This window comes from Passer montanus, unplaced genomic scaffold, assembly GCF_014805655.1.
Source record: "Passer montanus isolate IOZ18808 unplaced genomic scaffold, ASM1480565v1 scaffold26, whole genome shotgun sequence".
Taxonomy (NCBI): domain Eukaryota; kingdom Metazoa; phylum Chordata; class Aves; order Passeriformes; family Passeridae; genus Passer; species Passer montanus.
In genome coordinates, this window is record NW_024367261.1 from 4,284,036 (window position 1) to 4,303,802 (window position 19,767).

At 43.2% G+C, this 19,767-nt stretch overlaps 2 protein-coding genes across 4 annotated transcripts in view; one reads left to right on the forward strand and one right to left on the reverse strand.

Annotated features, from left to right (window-relative positions):
• The window catches only part of NUP153 (nucleoporin 153), a 43,720-nt gene extending 41,046 nt beyond the window's left edge, over positions 1-2,674 (forward strand). For all 3 annotated transcript variants that reach the window (XM_039712034.1, XM_039712035.1, XM_039712036.1), the window contains 2 exons: positions 911-1,070; positions 1,527-2,674. In XM_039712034.1, the coding sequence (XP_039567968.1) occupies positions 911-1,070; positions 1,527-1,611 (245 nt within the window). In that variant the 3' untranslated portion in view covers positions 1,612-2,674. The remainder of the gene's footprint in view (positions 1-910; positions 1,071-1,526) is intronic.
• Positions 2,675-4,247: 1,573 nt separating this feature from the next.
• On the reverse strand, positions 4,248-13,492 carry FAM8A1 (family with sequence similarity 8 member A1). The gene is made up of 5 exons (XM_039712052.1): positions 13,039-13,492; positions 8,516-8,636; positions 6,059-6,182; positions 5,695-5,834; positions 4,248-5,382 (listed from the first exon to the last, which is right to left on the reverse strand). Exons 1-5 carry the CDS (start codon positions 13,472-13,474, stop codon positions 5,238-5,240), a joined length of 966 nt encoding a protein of 321 aa, XP_039567986.1. The 5' UTR covers positions 13,475-13,492; the 3' UTR covers positions 4,248-5,237.
• Between the last annotated feature and the right edge of the window lie 6,275 nt (positions 13,493-19,767).

The window sequence follows — 19,767 nt, forward strand, 5'->3', positions numbered from 1 at the left end:
TTGTACTAATCAGTAGATTAGTACAAGCAGATTAGTGCACAACACATTACTCAGTTGATCTTTCATCAGTCAGATAGCATTTCAAAGGTAAAGTCCTGTCTGGATTTTCTGTATTACTTACTAGTTTACTTTGATGATTGGAATGTTTAGGGTTTTTTCAGACAAGGTACTGCTGGCACATAAAAGGAAAGGAAGTCCCCTTTGCATGAACACAGAAAAGTTTACCTGAATATAAATTTACAATTTAAGACTTGATTAATAAACTTTAGTATGCACAGGTATAAATCTAATGGTGGCATGGAAGCTAGCAAACAATTAATTATCAGTGTGCCAGCACTTTAAAAATTCCTCAATCTGTGTGAGTGGATGGATGGGCAGAGTCCAGTAGGATGAAGTTTGATAAGTCCAAGTGCCCAGTCCTGCACTTTGGCCACAATGACCCCCTGCAGCATTATGGGCTGGGGATGGTGTGGCTGGACAGTGCCCAGGCAGAAAGGACCTGGGGGTACTGCTGGGCAGCTTCTGGACACGAGCCAGCAGTGTGCCCTGGTGACCAAGAAGGCCAATGGCATCCTGGCCTGTATCAGGAATAGTGTGGGCAGCAGGAGCAGGGGGGTCATTCTGCCCCTGTGCCCAGCACTGGTGAGGGCACACCTCGAGTGCTGTGTCCAGTTCTGGGCCCCTCACTTTGGGAAGGTCATTGAGACACTGGAGCATGTCCAGAGGGGACAACGAGGCTGGGAAATCAGTAAACTGTTTCTGTAGTAATCTGACACTTCTGCTGCACCCCCCAAATTTGTCATCTTGAGCAACCTGTAAAACCTGGGGAAGAACATGAGGATTTTGCTGAAAAGGATGAACTTAAATTTCACCTTTCTTACTTCCTTCTGCTTCCACCCCATCTTCCCAGGTTCTGTATTCCAGTTTGGAAGTAATACTACTAATTTCAGCTTTCCAAATAACCCAGGAGTATTCACTTTTGGTGCAAATCCTCCTGCATCAGCAGCTCCTGCACCACCTTCTGGCACTTCAGGATTTTCATTCAACCAGCCTCCAACTTTTACAATGGGGTAAGAGACTGTATCAGAATTTCCCTTGAGCTTTGGGTAATATCGTTGGACAGTGTTCAGCCTCTACTTAAATCATGAGGTGTTCAGATGAACCTTGGAGTTTGAAACTAAATTTGGCATCCTTCCTTTTATTAGCCTGACTGGCTAACTAAGCACCTCTATCTGTAAAGGAGCCTAGCAGTCAGGAATGTCACCCATCAACACGTGTGAGATTGTCTTGTTCTTGAAAGGTAGAACCCGTATCCAGCCATTATGCTGCTGCTTCCCTTCTGAATAAGAGAGATTTAATTGGTTTCTGGAACTCTCTTCCTCCTGTTCGTCATTTGCTGCTTGTTGCCAGCTGGTAACTAGTGAGACAAGACTATGAAACAGTTGTTCTGGAATATCTACTCAGTGCTGCTACTGAATTTTCAGCTACACTGTCCTAAACTCTGAACTGCTAATTTCTTTTAATAGGACTAACGGGAAAAATGCTTTCTCTGCCTCTGGACCTTCAGTTGCTGGTCGGAAGATAAAGACTGCAGTTAGACGTAGAAAGTAAACGCCTGATCGGTAAAGCATCAAAAACATTGGAAGCAGCTACTATCCTGAAATGTTCAGCTACTATCCTGAGATGTTCAGCTACTACCCTGAATTGTTGAGTTACTGGGATTGTACCTCACGCTGGCTTGTTGGAAGTCAGATCTGCCTAAAGGAATATAAAACTTAGCTTTCCTGTCCTTCCCTCCCCTCTCCCCGTTACGTTTTTTTGGTAGCAAGTAAAGTTGGCAACAAGGCTGTTCTCAAGCAAAAGTCTCAAGTTACTTCTTTCACTGACTCGGCATGGTCTGGCTGTAGCCCTGAGTAGAGCCTGCACAGTGAATGGCTTGTCGATACCTCTTCATCCGCACGACTACGTGCGCTCATCCGCGTTTACTGACGCCTCGAAATTGTAATTATAGCAGCGAGGGATGCTGTATAGAGTAGAGAATGTTGATAACGAATGATTTCTATGCTGAGTTTGTGCTGGTGTATGTGTGAAGTGAGTGAGTTTGGGTGTATTGTGCACTAAAATTTTCTGATAGGGGAAGATTGATTAAAGGATGATCCATGCTAAGGACTTGTTAGATCTGTAGTTCTTCATTTAATAATTATATGCTATTTCTATATTTTCATTCTTACAGCCCTTTATCACCTGTCTCGCCTTGTTATTTTATTATGAAACGTGTAAATACAATTTTGTTTCTCTATGTACTTTTTTGGCATAACAAATCTGTGAAATGGAAATTTTAATTTTGTGTGTTACAGCCATTTTTGTTTAGTATTGTCTCAGATTTTATGTAAATCCCATTATTCAAAGTTGCCTAAATCCATTTAGAAAATCTTTAAAATTGGGAATTCTTAAAGTAAGTTTATTGGCTTTTCTGATCCATTTTTGTTTGGACCAAAAACCAGTATTGTACAAAGTATTAAGTATATATTTTTATATTTACTGAAATGGACTGTGGTGACTTTGGATAATAAGGAAAAGTTTAATATTAAAGCCATGTTTATTACAGTATAATTAACATGTTAAACCATGGGATAAATGCCATCAATAAAAACTGCGAAATATTACCTGGCAATTCTAACTCTCTGTAAAGGCATCCCCAGCTGTAACTGTAGGAGGTGGTTCCCTCAACCTGAGCCATGTCTCGTGCTTTCTTCAACCTCTGCTTTTTCACATTGACTCTAGAGGATCTTAAATTTAGAAGTCTTCTGTTAGGAAGGAGAATTTTATTGTAGGCTGAAGCTTGGAGCAGCTTGTCAATGTGTCAGCTGACTGCAGCTAATTTTTTTGTGATGCTATTAAAGAAACCCAACCCAGTGTTTATAAACACTCACCACTGTTCTAACTGAAGACTGGAAATGAGTAATAGGGGGTGGGCACTTCTGTAGCAGTTACAGGAACTTCTTGGAGAACAGAAATTATTCTAGTAAAATCAGAGGAAATGCTTGTTTATCTGTGGACCCACAGCTGAATTTGTAGCAAGTCACAGCAGTCTATCTCTGCCTCAGACAGGAATTCTTCCCTCAGCTAGAAGGGCAGAGACCTGCATCACTGTCAGTGGTGTAAATGTCTTCAGAGGCGCTGCCGGGGCCTTGGCTGGCACTTCTGCCGTGCCTCCCAGCAGTGCTCCCTGCTCCTGCAGGTGCTGCTGGTACGAGGTGAGATGCCTTTCAGGCACAAGCTGGACATGACAAGAGGGCAAAGGCTAACTGCTCTTTTCAGGTGACTGCTGGGGCCTTGGCTGGCACTTCTGCCATGCATCCCAGCAGTGCTCCCTGCTCCTGCAGGTCTGCTGGTACGAGGTGAGATGCCTTTCAAGCACAAGCTGGACATGACAAGAGGGCAAAGTCACCCCTGGCAGTATTCAAAAATGATTAAGCAAGGGCTCTAACAACTTCTAACCCAGACAACTTTTTTTTCCTTTACTTCAATAATAAATATAAGTAGTTATCTAAAAAGTTAGTGACCTCATTCTGGATACGTAATCAACGGCAAAATGTCATTCTGCAACTATAAGCACGGGACCTAGTCCTGACTCATCATTCCAAATGAAAACTGAAATGCATGCACAGTACAGTCATACACCACCCCTGGCAGTATTCAAAAATGGCTCTAAGCAAGGGCTCTAACAACAGTGTTCTAACCCAGACAACTTTTTTTTCTTTTACTTCAAAAATAAATACTTAGAAGTAGTTATCTAAAAAGTTAGTGACCTCATTCTGGATACGTAATCAACGGCAAAATGTCATTCTGCAACTATAAGCACAGGATGTAGTCCTGAATCATCATTCCAAATGAAAACTGAAATGCATGCACAGTACACTCATACACACAAAGAACACAACTTGTCCAACAAAAATATTGCAGCATATGAACACATTCCTGATTAAGTTATTACACCTGGAAACAAGAGCAATAACAAGAGCTGTCAAACATTTCTACTGTCACCCAAGCCCTGGTGCAAAACTGAAGGCAGGGCGAGAACTGCAGCCACTGAGCGGCACGTTGAGTCCCTAAGAGAGGAACATACAAAAACTGTGATTGAAGAGTTCCAGACTCTGACTTAAGTTCAGTAAAACACTAACACTGCTCACATTAGTTTCCTGAGATACTAGTAACATGAGAATAAATGAATCATTGAAGCGATATAGTCATGCAAAATATTAGGTTTCTTTATTCAGTATTTAAGTTATTCTGAATATACAAACAATTAGCCAGAATGATAAAGTGAAAATAACCAGTATTTGTACTTCTGCAGATTTACACCCATAACACATTTCAGTTAATGTTTTCTGCATGCTCCTGAAACACATTCACTTCTGCTCTGCATTATATGCAAGAAATAGACAAGTGCTTTCACTCCAAACAGAAGCAAAAAAATTACCTTTCATTAGCATGGTCTGTACTGTTGCTGGCTCCGGAATTATTTACACACACCAGATCACTAACACTGCAGTGTAACATACCCTTCCCAGAGGAAAAAGCAGCTATTGTTTCACTTCTTCATTAGCTTGGACGAGTGAAGTAAGTGACAGTGCTTGAGACAATCATGCAAAAAAACTTTTCACGTCAATGTTGTGAGAAAATACTTAAAGGTGAGGAAATATGATCTGTGAAGCAATAATAAAAGACACTGATAAACACTGCTGATCTCTCTAAATACATGGCAATTTAATTAACATCATTTGCCTTGCTGTCTAATACTGCAGGTTTCTTCCCCCTTATCCTTTGACAGGCAACTGCCTGGAAAAGAACTTCATTTTCTAGTTATCAGCCAACATCCAAAACTGTAGGAGCAATGTTTCTTTTAAGGTGGCATATTCTTGCGGATCTGCTTTCCACAGCTCCTTTTTGCAATTAAAGGTTTTGTCTCATCAGTCAGAGGTTAATACTCCTGGATTTAATTTGTATTTTCTCTCCCAAACTTCTTTGGCGTCTATGAAAACTCCAATACTTTGAAGGTAGTTGCTGGCATCATACAGGAACCATACATTTTGTTTAGCTTCTGAATCAGTTCCTATTTAAATTAGGGCTAAAGATTCCAACAGACACCTCAATTTCAGTCCTGGGATAGGTCTTTATTCACTGGGGCTTGGAGGGGATGTTCAGAACCAGTCCGTAAATCTCAGTTTTTGGTATCATCTGACTCCATTCCTTCTGACCACAATAGTTCCTGCTACAATATCATAGGCGGTTCTGTTATGCTGGAAAAACAGCAGTGTAATGAACGCAGGAAAAAATGATGCAATAGAAAAATTCTTGATCAAAGCTCGTACTGTGGACCTGAAATCAGAATAGAACATTCAGTGCCTTACTTCACTTTTCTGCTGACATTAGTAAACTTCCAAGTTTAGTGCCCAAATTCTGCACAGCACAGAAGTTGAACTCTAGAGGAGATTTAACCACCAACCCCGAAAAATACTCCATGTGACCGAATAATTACCATTTTATTCTTAGATCACAGAATCCGACAATAGCTGTTGCAGTCTAATTATTGCAAAGGTCAACAACAAAGCAACAGTGAACTTCCTTCCAAATCCCACACTTTGGACACTGTAAACCTGAACACAATGAGACTGAGCCAGGAGCACTTACGTTGTCATGCTGACATTGGAAGATGGAATGACTAACACACGGCTGGGTGCAATAAGTACGGAAGTTTCACACGTCACAACTCGCAGTCCAAGCAAGAATTTTCCTGGGGTTGCTCCACCTGCTCCCCAAATACAGATTATCTGTGAAAGAAAGGTTATTTTAATTCCACACACTACAGTGTTGTTGACAGGTCTCCCAAACTTGGTTATCCTCAGGACTATGTGAATGTCATAAGCTTCACCATAATCCAAAATACCGTTAAGAGGATTTACTTTATTGGCCAACGATAACATTACTTTTTAAAACCATTTCTTCAACAACTCACAACTATTAATTACAGGGGTTAATGTTCATGAGTAGTTACCTCATAAAAGCAGACTAATAACCTGTAGATGAGAGCTACTATCATCATTTTCTGCAAATCTTCCATGGACGTATCTTCATCTATTTCTTCTATGATGTAATGCATGGCAAATTTAGAGATGTCCCTGTACAAAATAAAACTGAACTTTAAAACCATACTTATTCCAATACTAGTGTTACCCCTTTCATACCAGAATTGACTCCCTCCGTTCTGGTATTAGAGAACAAAAGCTCCTTGCCCTCTCTGATACTAAACAAGCCATTAAAATTGGAACTTTAAAACCATACTTATTCCAATAGTAGTGTTACCCCTTTCATACCAGAATTCACTCCCTCCGTTCTGGTAGAGAACAAAAGCTCCTTGACCTCTCTGATACTAAACAAGCCATTAAAATTCAGAACACTGTTTCATTCTGAGTTACTGCCTAGTTTGCTTTGTCTTTTTCATTAAGAAAAGATCATTCTTTATTACCACTTTTGCACAATGGTGTCCCTGGGTAGTGAGCTGCAGAATTGTTCTGGAAATTCTCACACTTCTTGGGAGGTAATCAGATTCTGCACATAATCATCTAACTTGATACAAATGGAAGGCATCCAAGTCTCCAAGTACCTTCTTACACAAACAAGGAAAAAGAAAAGGGCACTCTTTACGAATGCAAGGGAGAAGCTGGCAGTCTCCCTAAGAAATCAGGGGAGCCCTATATCCTCCTCTGCATGATCAGGGTTCTCATCAGGGTTTCTCATTCCTTACGGCTCACCATACCTATCCAGAGGCACCCTGGTATGCAATAGGAGAATTCAAACATAAAGCAATTGAAACCTTATGGGTTTCAGCCTAACAGAGCTACACAAAGCATCCATTTGGAGTTAATGGCGTGTTTTCATAAGATAAACTCCACAGACATAACATTTTTATCTGATACCTGGAAGGGTTATACTTGCAACACACTAAGGCAAGAATTTTTCACTCAGGCATCTAATTAAGGCTCACACAGAACTGTGCAGTCCTACTTTGAAAGAGTCCATTTCTGCTACTTGCCCTCCTTTTTATTCAGACTTGAGGACTGAAAAAAACCCAAAACAACCCAGGAATTGAAAAACCAATGTAGCACAACCTGCATTTCCCTTCAATACAGCTTTGGCCTGAAGTGTCTTTCTTGAGCTTGCCAGGGCCTGTGTTTTCCATGACAATTCAGCCTAACCCCAAGCACACCATGTTTCTCAAGCAGAAAACCCCCCAGAACATTTCTCTGAAGTTCACTGTAAGCAACTGTCTCACAAAACTATTAATACTGAAAATGCTGTAAATTACTCTTTCATCACTTTACAGCAGCAATATACATATAGTTGTTCCCCATCTTCCCAGTGCTTCACTTTGTATCATTCTCCACCTACTAAAGGCAAAATGGAAACACAAGCTGTCAGGTTACAGGTGGTGGGATCTGGCCACTAAACAGAACTGAACGTTTGGCATTTTAATTGCTGCTTATCTCAACAAAACCCAGCAATCATTTACATCTACGTATTTATTGTTTTGGATTTGACCTCTTCCACACCCCTTTCAAGCCGCAGGTGAAGCTCTGGAAGATGTTATCTGTGTATCTGTTATCACTTTACAGTCAGGCAACGTTTGGATGGTTCCTGAGCAGAAAGCCTGGGTTCCAAAATGTGTTCTAAAATTATCGACTACACCAAGATCTCATCTCTTAATCAGATTGAAATATTTGACTACACGAACACAAAGCAGAATAAGTGAGTTAAGGAGGAAGATATCTACAGTTAAAGAAGCAGTTAAAAAAGAAGTGTTTGAGGTAAATTATTACATCTGCGTAGCAAAACGTGAAACGACAGATCTTTCAGTCTAGTGTACAGTTGGCACAATGCTTATTTGCACTTTTTAAGAAACCCAATTTACATCCAGTGAAGCCTGCAGTGTGGCAGTATTCCTAGAACCAGGCTGTATTTTCAAAGTACAGACATATCTGATCTGCTTGATCAGATTTTTTTTTTTTTGTGGTGGTTAGCATTGTTTAGGTCAGAAATCTAAAACACAGCACCACAGAAGATGCTATACAGAAAATTAACTTAATCCCAGCCAGATCTAGTACATTTTGAAGCCTGTATAAAAAGTTTGTCATATGTTTTTAATTTGAAAATTCAAAAGAACTTTTTAGTAATCTTGCTATTTCCCCCCTGCATAAACGTGCAAGTCTAATCTTTCCTTAGTAGTGATTTGTGAGCCTACATTCCAGTACAAATTCTGTTTTTCCATTCGCTGACCTAAAATCAGGATGTGTTTACAATGAAGTTAGCCTAGTGGTGCTTTTCCTCAACTTCTGTCATTCATTTAACGATATCATATGCAAAAACATACCATAAATACAACCTGACACCTCAAAGAGTATGAAAAGCTTAACTTAAAGCTGTATGTAACAAAGCTTTAAATTGTTCAACTTACTTTATTCCACTGAGGTGCATAATACTTAAAATGATGGTTGCCTTTATAAAGAACAGAATAAAAAAATCCACCATCTCTGCTATGAACCTGTGTGCCAGTGAAGGGATAAGGAACTCCCGACCTGCAACAGAAATAGTTCACATTACCCAGATTTTACTGCACTAACACAAAGTTCACACTAAAGTAAAACCCACATTAACCTCCCTACAAGAACATAATCAAGAGCTCTGCTCACATGTTCTTTGAGAAAACTTCTAAAAATGTATGCATAAAAAATAATCTGAATTGTTTAAGTTGAATTAGAAGAAGCTTCTTGAAGAACTTTAACTGTTTCAGAACCAAGTCTCTCATAATTAGGATCACAGGCAAAATCACACCCTGCTTAAGCACACTGAAGAGGCATCAGTTTTTGTGTTCTTTTGTTTAGAATAATGTCATAGAGAACAGAGTTGTGCAAATCTGAGAGGTCAGATTTAAAAGAAAATCAGATCCTCAGCACCAAGGCTTCTGTGTATACCAAGTTCTCAGAGTAAAACACAGCCTATTTTATCTCCCTCAAATACAAACAGGAATGGATGAAAATATCAGTCATACTTGACATAAACACTTCTACACATTACTTTTAATAAAACACAGCATACTGCTCTACCCCCAGCCAGGAAACATAACATATTCTCCTATTTAATTTGCCACATGCAAAAATGGCCACAAAGTAAGGAGTCACAAGCTTTTACTACTCAGGTGATTTAAGCAGAGAAAACATTAAAGAGTGTCTTAGAAAGTTTCCAAGAAATAGTGTTGCAAAAGAATTTCATCTGGACCCAGCTACTCCACTGTTTTCCAAAGGGCAAACATGACTCTCACACGAAACATGCAATGACTCACATGAAAACTTCACTTAGAAATGCCCTTCCACTACCAGATGGAACCTGCGGAAACAGCAACTGGTTTTGTTACTGTTTCTGAGAATACTTATCCCTGCACAGAGTAAGGACAAAAGAGGAAAGAAAAGCACATCACTCTCTAGTCTCAAAAATCATCACCAAATTCAATTTAGAATAAGCCTCCCCAGTTCAGCTGCTAAGACTGATGCAACCAGCCATGGCCCTGTGAGCTGTGAGAGCCAAGCCAAAGCCCACAGCACTTTTACACGGGGTAAGAAGAATCAGGCAGAGATCAGGTAAGAGCCAGCTCTTATTTAACAACCTGGGTTTATACAGCTTCGTTTCATACCTGCTGCACTGGTCACTGCATCGACAGCATCAGGTAGCCTGGTTTTAGGTAGCAGGGGGCCACAAAGACAGCCCGTGTGAGAAGCTGCTGAAGCTTCCCACCATGCCCAACAAGTCAAAGGCTGATGGCTCCAAAGATGGACACGCTGCTGGCCAAAACTGGGCCACTGAGGGAGGCTGGCAATGCCGCTGTGACAACATATTTAAGAAGAAAATCAAAACAAACTAATGTGTTTTGCTTCTACTTAGAGAAGAGGAGGAGGTGAGAATATGTGAGGGAAACAACATGGAGACACCAAGGTCAGTGGAGAAGGAGGGCAGGAGGTGCTCCAGGTGCCAGAGCTGAGATACCTCTGCAGGCCATGGTGAGGACCATGGTGAAGCAGCTGTGCCCCTGCAGCCCATGGGGATCCACAGGGGATGCAGAGATCCACCCACAGCCCAGGGGGGAGGTGCCCATGCCAGAGCAGGCGGATGCCTGGAGGAGGATGTGAACCTGTGGAGAGAGGGAGTCCCTGCATCCAGGCTGGAGCAGCCTGTCCTTGGAGGACTGCATCCTGTGGAAAGAGAGGTCCACATCACAGCAGTTTTGGGAGGAGTGTCTGCCTGTGGCAGGGGTTCACGTTTGCAGTAGGTGTAGTTTGGCTGCTGCTCATGAGAGTGGACCCACCCTGGGAAGTTCACAGAGAACTGTCTCCTGTGGGACCAACCCCACAGTGTGACAGGGGAAGGACTCCTCTTCCAGAGCAGTGGAAGAAAATCTCAGTGATGAACTGACCAAAACCCCCAAGCCCTATTTCCCTGCACTGTCGGTGGGAAGGAGGGAGGGGCTGGGAGTGAAATGATGTTCTACAGGCTTATTTTACTTCTCATTATCCTCCTCTGATTCTGTTAGAAATAAATTTCACTTTGCAATGTAAGTTGAGCCTGTTTTTCCCTTGAAACAGTCCTCCTTGTCCTTATCTCACTCAAGAAGGCTTCTTTTACTTTTTCTTTTTCCTCTCCTTTGCCCAGCTGTGGCAGGGGAGGGTGAGCGAGTGACTCTCGTGGGTGCCTGGATTTGGGCCAGTGTCAAACAGTGACATGTATAATACTAAAATGGATTCCACTGCCATTGTCAATGCCTGCCCAAGTTCTCTATTAAATTCTAATTAGAGATCCTTCAACTAAGGCAGGAGGGAACACAGCCAGTCTCCTCATGCTGGCTTGAGCACACAGCAGCAGATGAAAGCTTTCATCTGCTCTGTCAAAAGCAGCATGTTTGTTGAAGTTGGTGGAAGAGACTGATTTATTCACCATTGAATAAATTAAATTACTACCTAAAGAAGAAGCTACAAGGGGCTAGGAAAATAAGTATTCAAATTATGTTTAACTCCATCATATTATGAAACCTTGGCAACCCTTAGATTCTGGAAGATTTACATTGCAGTGATTTAAGCACATCGTATCAGAAATCCACTCTTTTGCCAAGGGTTACTATTTTTTCAGCAAGGACAGCCAATTTCAACATCCACCCAGCTCAACGTCTAGGATATTACATCCACAGAGTGCTTAAGAGGAGTTTGCACCCGTCAGCCACAGGGCAGCTGGGACTTGGATGCACCTTTTGCCCTACTGTTCCCAGCGGATGAGCAGTAATCTCCTGCAGTAAAGCAGGGAGGGACCAGGCAAGGAAGTGTCTTAAATCACGGTGACTGTCCACAAAGAGCCTGTCACTGCCCAGGGTGCTGTTAAATTTTGCTGCTCTGACACACACCTGCAGGCAGCCTGAAGAGGCAGTTAACAATCCCACTTTTTGACGTTCCAGTTTGAAATCTGCAACATTAACATAAGCTGTCACTTATTTCAGCTTACGTAAGCACACGGGCTGTAAACTGCACTGGCACAGGGACAGATCCGTGACCTGCCCTGCCTCGCCTCGCTGCTGTGTGGCAATAATCTACAGCAGGGAAGAAGGAGCCATAATCACTTTAGCTGTTCCAGATATATCCATCTGCAATCTGAAGCCAAGGCATCAGCACAGCAGTCTTTGTTTACAACTGCACTGTATCGCTGCATCACATACCCAGTCTCCTCAAGAAGGCCAAATGTGTTGTAATAGTATGCAATATTCAGAATAACCATGTTCAGCAGCATTAAGTGTTATTCATGCCCTAAATAATCTTTAACATATGGAATTAGCTCCTGAAAAGAAATTTCAAGGATCACTTCAGCCTAGCCTTTGTCCAACCCTCCCTTTAATGACTGGTAATATCAGTTCATAACCAAAGTGTAACAGAATCAGGGCATAATTACAGAAAATACTATTTTGTGTCCCCATGTTTTAAAAAAAAAAAATCTACTTAAAAACGTAAGAAAGAAACAAGCCCAGAGGCTAGGCTCTCTTCCCTTGAAAATAAGGGAAAAGGATCGAAATACATCTTCCACACACACAGGGCCACTAAGCTTATAAATAATGTCACAGATCAGCAATGTCGTACTTTGTCCTGCACAGAGAAAAGAGCTCTGGCTTTTTTCCAAAATCTGTCAGCAGTGCTCTCCTCCACAATTCCCTACCATTGCTCACAGCGGTACGAACATTCAAGGAATGTGACCGAGGCACTCCTCGACTTGTGAGGAGTTGTTGCTTCTCCAGGTTTTACCTCTCATGTGATCAGAATGAGTTTGCTTCATTCCCGAGAAATATAAACAGCAGGCCTGCTGTGCACTGCCTTCCATGTTTACAGCTGCAACAGACGATTGTTTATCTCGGGTCCCACTGCCCAAGCTTGATCAACATCAGCATGTTTTCACTTCTCTGCTTCGTCGAAATTATTTTATTTGAGCACCAAGAGCTCACTAAAACAGGCAAAGTTAGCTTAGATTTCATAATCCAAATAGGCTACTTATAAAGCTAGATGCATTACAAGCCTGTGACCACAAGAATAAGTTCCACTGGAAAAAAAAATTAACTCCTTCGTATGCACGAAAACATCTTAAGTTCTGGAGCTGTATATGCAAGTCAATCCCCCAGACCTGCTTATGCATCAGGTTCTGGATTTACAACCTCAGTATTAGGCTGTCACCCTGTATCCAAACTTGTTTATGGACCGAGTTCCGGACTTAGGACCTCGGTGTGAGGGCTGTCACCCTGTGTCACAAGGCACAGCCACATGCCGGGGCCGCAGCCAACGGAAGCGCAGCGACTCCCAACGTCGCACACCCCGGCTTCCCTCTCCAGATCCCGCTTCCCGGAGCTGCGGCTCTCCCCAGCTCCTCTGTGTCCCCAGGCCCGGCCCGGCCCGCACTCACCCGCCGGCCGCCCCGAGTCCCGGGAGGCGCCGCTGCCGCTGCCGGCGCTGCCGGAGGCCGCCCTGGCGCCGGGGGCGCGGGGCCCCGTCCCGGCGGAGGCCGCGTGTGCCGACGGCGGAGCGAAGAGGTAGAAGGGGCTGTAGTAGGCAGCGGCGGCGGGCGGGGGCGGCTGCGCGGCGGCGGCGGCGAGGAAGGCGGGCGGGCAGCCCTGCCAGCCCAGGTACCCGCAGTACGAGTCCCACAGCCACTGGTGTACGCGCCGCGCGTACTCCGCCGCGCTCAGTGGCTTCGTCCCGCCGCCCTCCGGAGGGGAGCGCGGCGATGGCGAGGACGCGGCGTTGGCGTCGGCCGCCTCCTCTCCGGCGGCGCTGCCTCCCTCCGCCATCGCCGCCGCCGCCCCAGCGCCGGCCCGGCCGCGCTCCGCCACCTCCTCCATCGCGGCGGGCACTGAGCGATCACCGCGCGTGCGCCCGAGACGCGCCTCGCCTCTCCCACTTATCGCGGCGGAGTGGGGGGGAAAAGCCTGTCAGAGAGAGCACTGCGCCAGCGGAGAAACGGGCTTCCCCCCCGCCACGAGGTGGTATCGCCGCGCGAGGCGGCTGCTCCTGACGTGCGGGCGAGGCGGCCTGAGGAGCTGCTGCGGGTGCGCAGGTTGTGCGGTTTTATTTTCCTGTGTTAATGATGTGGGGTTTTTTTCTTTTCATCCTCTATCTTCCCCTTTTCATCTTTTTCCCTCACACATATCATGTTCGTCCGCTGGAAAAAGAAACAAACCAAACCCAACCAAACAAAACCACCCAAAACAAAAACAAACAAGCCCCCACAAACAAAACCAAAACCAGCGATCAAAAACCCCCCAAACAAACCCCCCCACAATCCAGAGAATCATTTAGGTTGGCGTTCGTCCTCTGGAAAAAGAAACAAACCAAACAACCAAACCCGACCAAACAAAACCACCCAAAACAAAAACAAACAAGCCCCCACAAACAAAACCAAAACCGCGATCAAAAACCCCCCAAACAAACCCCCCCACAATCCAGAGAATCATTTAGGTTGGAAAAGAGCTCTGTAGTCGAGTCCAGCCTGTGAGTGAACATCACCGTGTCAGCCAGAGCAGGGCACTGAGTGCCACCTCCAGGCTGTCCTTAAACACCTCCAGGCACGGTGACCACCACCTCCCTGGGCGCCCCTTTCCAATGTCTAACCACCCTTTCTGCGAAGAAATTCTTCCTAATGTCCAATCTGAAACTCTGGGGAGAAGAGGCCGACCCCGAGCGACAAGGTCACCCCTGAGCCTCCTCCATGCTAACACCCTCAGCTCCCTCAGCCGCTCCTCAAACGCTGAACAAGGAACCAGCAGCAAGTTTAAACACAGCTCTTCTAACTAACTTTTAGTCTTGAAGGTTTCTGTTCTGGTAAGCATCTCAACCAGACCAAGAGTTCTGTCTGACAGAGATGCTAACACAGCTCAATACTGAATTAACAAGTAATACATACTGTGGACCTGGAATGTTCCCCATGGTGAAGACAGCACAAGTCATAGCTGAACAAAACCAGAAGTTGCTCCCTCTCCCTGGTGAACTATTTTCCCATTTAACCTCAACTAATTTTTAAAAATGAAGTAATTTCATAACATCACAGAATCATAGAATGGCCTGGTTTGGAATGGACCTTAAAGATCCCTGCCCCATGGGCAGGGACAGCTTTCACTAGCCCAGGTGGCTCTAAACCCCATCCAGCCTGGCCTTGAAGGCTTCCAGGGGTGGGACATCCACAGCTTCTCTGGGCAACCTGTTCCACTGCCTCACCACCCTGACAGTGAAGAATTTTTCCCATGTATCTAACAGAAATTTCCACTCTTTCAGTCCCAGAAGTTTGTGTGGAGTGAGTCTCTAAGACAAGCTGAGATGAATTGCCTAAGTGATTATAAAATAGTGACACATACAATATAATGCAGTTATGTAAGGTGCTGGCACTCACTATGGTTTTAATTACACTGGCATGTTTTGTAACATAGACCTTGGTAAAATCAATATGGGTAAATGTTTAGGGAAACACAGCAAGTTCTAGCATGATTAGGAAGGAAGAAAGGAGTAAAGATAGACATATGTATAGAGGAAAACATGGTTTCAAACCATCTATTAATTCCTAATAGAAAAAACTATTTTGGAAAACTGACAATAAATGTAAGGTAACAAGACTTCTTTCCCTATAATATTTCATTTCTTCCTTCACGAGTTATAGCCTATTTAATTTTTTTTTACCACAAACCCTTCAGGACCAAATAGTGTCTAGACTTTTTTTTGTTTGTTTGTTTGGGTTTTTGTTGGTGTTTTTTTTGTTGTTGTTCTTGGTTTTGTTTTTTTTTTTGTTGTTGTTCTTGGTTTTTTTGTTGTTTGGTTTTTTGTTTTTTTTTTCTCTCCGTGGCCACAGGTTTTGAAAGCCAGAGCAGATCTTAAAGTACAATTACAAGATCTGAGATTTCATATAATGCTGCCAGTCACATATAAATTTTAGGCTTACCAGGAGCAGCATTACACAGACATAGCCATAGCTAGAACTCACTATGAGATCATTCTGGATATTCAAGGTGAAACAGAATCACTGACAGCAGAGAGCAGGGGACTAACAGGTAACAATGTAATCTTTCCTCATGCCCAAATTTTTCAGTTATTAGTTTTTCATTCTTCTGCTTGAACAAATTACCCCACAACTGACCCACAAATTCTGTGAGCATTCAGATCTTCTATTCTGGGACGCATATGACAGAGATGCTGTGACAACACAGCTTGCCAGTAGTGAGAAACTCTCAGCTCGGGCTTTTGATGACAGAGGGTCTTGTTTCAGTGCTGTGTCAGATTGCCACACAGGGCAGTATTTATAGTCTTCTGCAGAACCAATTCCTTGCTACATTGCTTCCTCTTGTGGGTGGGAAGCTCCTTGTACCAGCTGAGGAAAGTGAGTAGTTGAACGCCTGGGCAGTTAAATATGGTCTTCCCTAGAAATGAGATTTAGGTAAGAGGAAATGTTTTGAACTAGATCAAAAGAAGGAGGTAAGCACCTAGAAGCTGGTGTAATGACAATTAAGGTTTAAGGGGAATCTGGAATCTCACCTTAAGCTCTTTAAGTGTAGGTAATGCTGAAAAACCTGATCAGTCACTCTTGAGTGGGAAAACCTTCATGGTCAATCGGAGGTAATGAGCAGTGGTGTGCTGTAAATCTGGCTGTTGACATTGAACATGTGCTCATTTTTGATATGCCTTCCAGCATCTTGTTTTTAAGGGTTTTAAGCCACGTTTAAAACCGAGGAATCACCGAAGCTTTGAAGTCCAGTTCTTTTCTTTGCTTGGGGGATAAAAGATCACATCTCCTGCATCATGCTGAAGTATTCCAATAATAGGAGGTCTTCTAAAGAGTCCTTGGATGAGAGTTGTTGGACATTAATCAACAACAAGCTCTTGTCATTGCAAAGTGGTTAATTATTGTTGGGCCCAGCAGCTACAATTCATGCTATTTAGACATTTGCTTCTGGTATTTATGATCATGTACAGAGGGAAATTAAATGCAAATGATGGTTAAAGAGATTCTTCATCACTGAAACTATACAGAGTCACTAAAGAATGAGAACTTTCCCCCTTGTTGAGGCAAGCAGATACAGAACACGAAACTTGAGCCAAAAAACATATCTATGCATTTACATAATGAAAAATGTTATACATTTAGTGTGGAAAATGGTACAACTTTCTCCCAAATTAAATTAATTTAGCCTTTCACTCTGAAACTGATCTGTCTCATCCATCTAAGGAACTTGAAGGAGAGATTGGCTCTAAAGCCTTACACAGTTGACTGTGGCAACTTCTTTCTAATAGATGCAACTCCAAGTGGAATACAGAGAAAACAGAAGCCTGGTGGTCACAGTTGATAAAAAGGCCATGGCAAATCAGCTGGAGAAAAAAACAAAACAAAACAAAACAAAAAAACCCCACCAAATTTTTCCACTTTTATCTTAGGGTACCCAAGTTTTTTGTACGGTTGCTTGTTTATTAGTACTGTCTGGTTTAGGAGTTGTGCTTAAACAAACACCTTTATTTGCCTTTCACCTTGGCCTTGTTTGAAGGAAGAGCAACAACAAAACAGCTTTACTCAGGAACATGGCACTGGGAAGTCTTATCAGTTACCTAACCTCCTTCTCTGTCACATTCCCTTCTCTTCCCAGGGAGGAAATATGGTGGTGCCTCTGCTGAAGAAGTAGTGGGACTATGGCTTTGGAGAATAAGAGTTTGGTGGTCAGATGGGGTCCTCAGCATGCAGCAAGACCTAGGGAAGAAGGGTTAAACCTATGAAGTCACCACTGAGTTTTGGGTGGTGGAGTAGGGAATGGTCTCTGTTCTTCTACAAAAACTTCTGCCACACAAAAACTTTTTTCAGGGTTATTTCAACCATAAAGACAGAGCAGGTTCTTGTCTTCTGGTATCAGAACATTCCTTGGGGAGCATTATTTATTATTTTTATCTAATAAGAGGGGGATTTTATCATAAGCCAGGGACCTGTTTATAGGCATCTTCAGAGAGCAGTAGCTACTTCTGGACAATATTTTCACAGCAACTGGGCCCAGATCACCTCCAAGAGGGAAACTGAATCTGCTTGTATGTTCTTGGTAACTGCTGTGCTTGCTAGCATATTGTGTAGTTGACTGAACCTTACCTCCATTTGTCTGAAAACTGTCTAATTTTAGAAGGAGCCCAGCAGAACAGCACACCAGGAGAGTGCACTAAGGGTGCACACTGAACTGAGCCCCTGAAGCATTCCAAATGGCCAAATGTTTGATCTCCAGGAAAGATATGTGAGGCACAGGGTGATGAACACAGTGCAGTAACACTGAAGGAACTCCTGCAGATCCAGATACGTTGTGGATTCGGGAAAGAGTAAGAACAAAAATTACTTGTCTGCAAAATAACTATGGCACAGGGAAGCCTTAGCAAGCGCCTGATTTCCTAGCACATGGAAAAAATTTCTGGTTTTCAAACACACATTTGAAATTACTTACTCCTTTATCTTCAATTGCTCTGCTAAATGTTACTTTTAAATTCAGTCAGGTATTTTTTAAATTGAGAGACGCTTAGCAGCATTAAAAAAGAAAAAAGGAAAAGCAACCCAAAAGATCTATTTAATAATTGGTAACAAATATTCTTCCTCGCTCATCCCACTCAAACCTTTACCTTTCACCAAGATGACAATTTCAAGATCAAATATTAAGTGTTTTCACAGTGACCTTTAGAGGGCAGAATTCCCCCGCTCCATGCCAACAGCACTCGGGCCCTTTGCACAGGCTGCAGCCCGGCCGGCTGGGCTGGAGGCTCGCAAGGCCCGGCCGGGCTGTCCCCTGCCACCTGGCGGCTACGCGACGGTACTGCCGCCACGCTTCTCATCTCCCTGCGCTCTCGGCAGCCCATATTCTGAACGACTGAGCGACAATCACAGAAAGCGCAAGGGCTGAGGTTGGCAGGGACCTCTGGAGTTCACCTGGCCCCTGCCCAAGCAGGGCCTCCTAGAGCCGGTTGTGCGGGGCCATGGCCATGGGATTTCTGAATTCTCCAAGGAGGGAGACTCCATCGCCTCTCTGAGCGACCTGTGTTAATGCTGGTCACTTGCACCTGAAAACAGTTTCCTGATAGACAGAGGGCATCTCCTGTGTTTCAGTGTGTGCCCATTGTCTCTGGTCCTGTCACTGGGCATCCCTGAAGAGAGCCTGGCTCCCTTCTCTTTGCACCCTGTTCTATTTCAGACAGTTTGACATCCATTGAAGCTTTTCATAGGAAGAAAAGCTCTTTACATTTAGACACAAATTTAAAACTCACCTTCCCTTTTATGGGTGTTTTACTGTCTGATTGACAGCATCTGTACTAGTGAATATTTGACCCATGCTGGTTTATAAAAATGAACTGGCTAATTACACCATACACATTTTTTCCGTATCAATATATGAACCAAATTCACTGTTTTCTGTTTTGGCAGTGGTATTGACTTTAGTGCAGTGTAACACAGAAACCAAGGGGTATATCTTGTGTGACAGCATGCAGTAAAAAAAAAAGATCAATGGGACCTGAGGGATGCTCAGCATTTAGCAGTTCATTCCTTGCCAGAATCAACCATCAAACACAGATCAGTCTTGCTGCTGAAAACTTGGTGGCTGCAACTGCTCATGGTTGAGATGACTCATCAAATGACTCTTCTGCAGTTTGTTGGCTATTTCTATTCCTGAGGTAAACTTGATTTTTCACAAAATGAGTTTTTAACCTTTAATTGTACACAAATTCATGTAAAGTAGAAGCAGAACGTTGTTGATTTAGCACTCCTTTGTAATTTTGAATTTAATGACAGGTTGCAGGGAAAGAACAGTCCAACCTACTGTATGTAGGAAATGTATGACAAGTATTTTTATGATGACCAAACTGAACTGACAAAAGGTGGTTATAGGTTTGTTGTTGTTGTTATGTGGTTGACTAAGAGTGCTGGGTATGATCTATTTTAGAAGTCTCTCTCCTACTTTTCTGGTGTTCAGTAATGCATTGACTTGATATCCTTTACTTCAGTTGAAGCAATTGCCTTGGGTCTGTCCATGCAAGGCATGCATGTCCTTTTCTTTTAAACTTCTGCCCTCTGACAAAGGTCTGAGGTGTGCTCACACTGTTAGGCACGTGTTGTTACTTTACAGGACCTATTTCTGCT

Bases quoted from the DNA above. Each gene is read 5' to 3' on its own strand.
- FAM8A1 (XM_039712052.1), bottom strand. From the start codon at position 13,474: ATGGAGGAGGTGGCGGAGCGCGGCCGGGCCGGCGCTGGGGCGGCGGCG. The intron at 8,637-13,038 runs GTGAGTGCGGGC...TTTCTGTTGCAG, and splicing joins GGACTCGGGGCGGCCGGCGG to GTCGGGAGTTCCTTATCCCT. The intron at 5,383-5,694 runs GTAAGTGCTCCT...TTCTGATTTCAG, and splicing joins TCCAATGTCAGCATGACAAC to GTCCACAGTACGAGCTTTGA.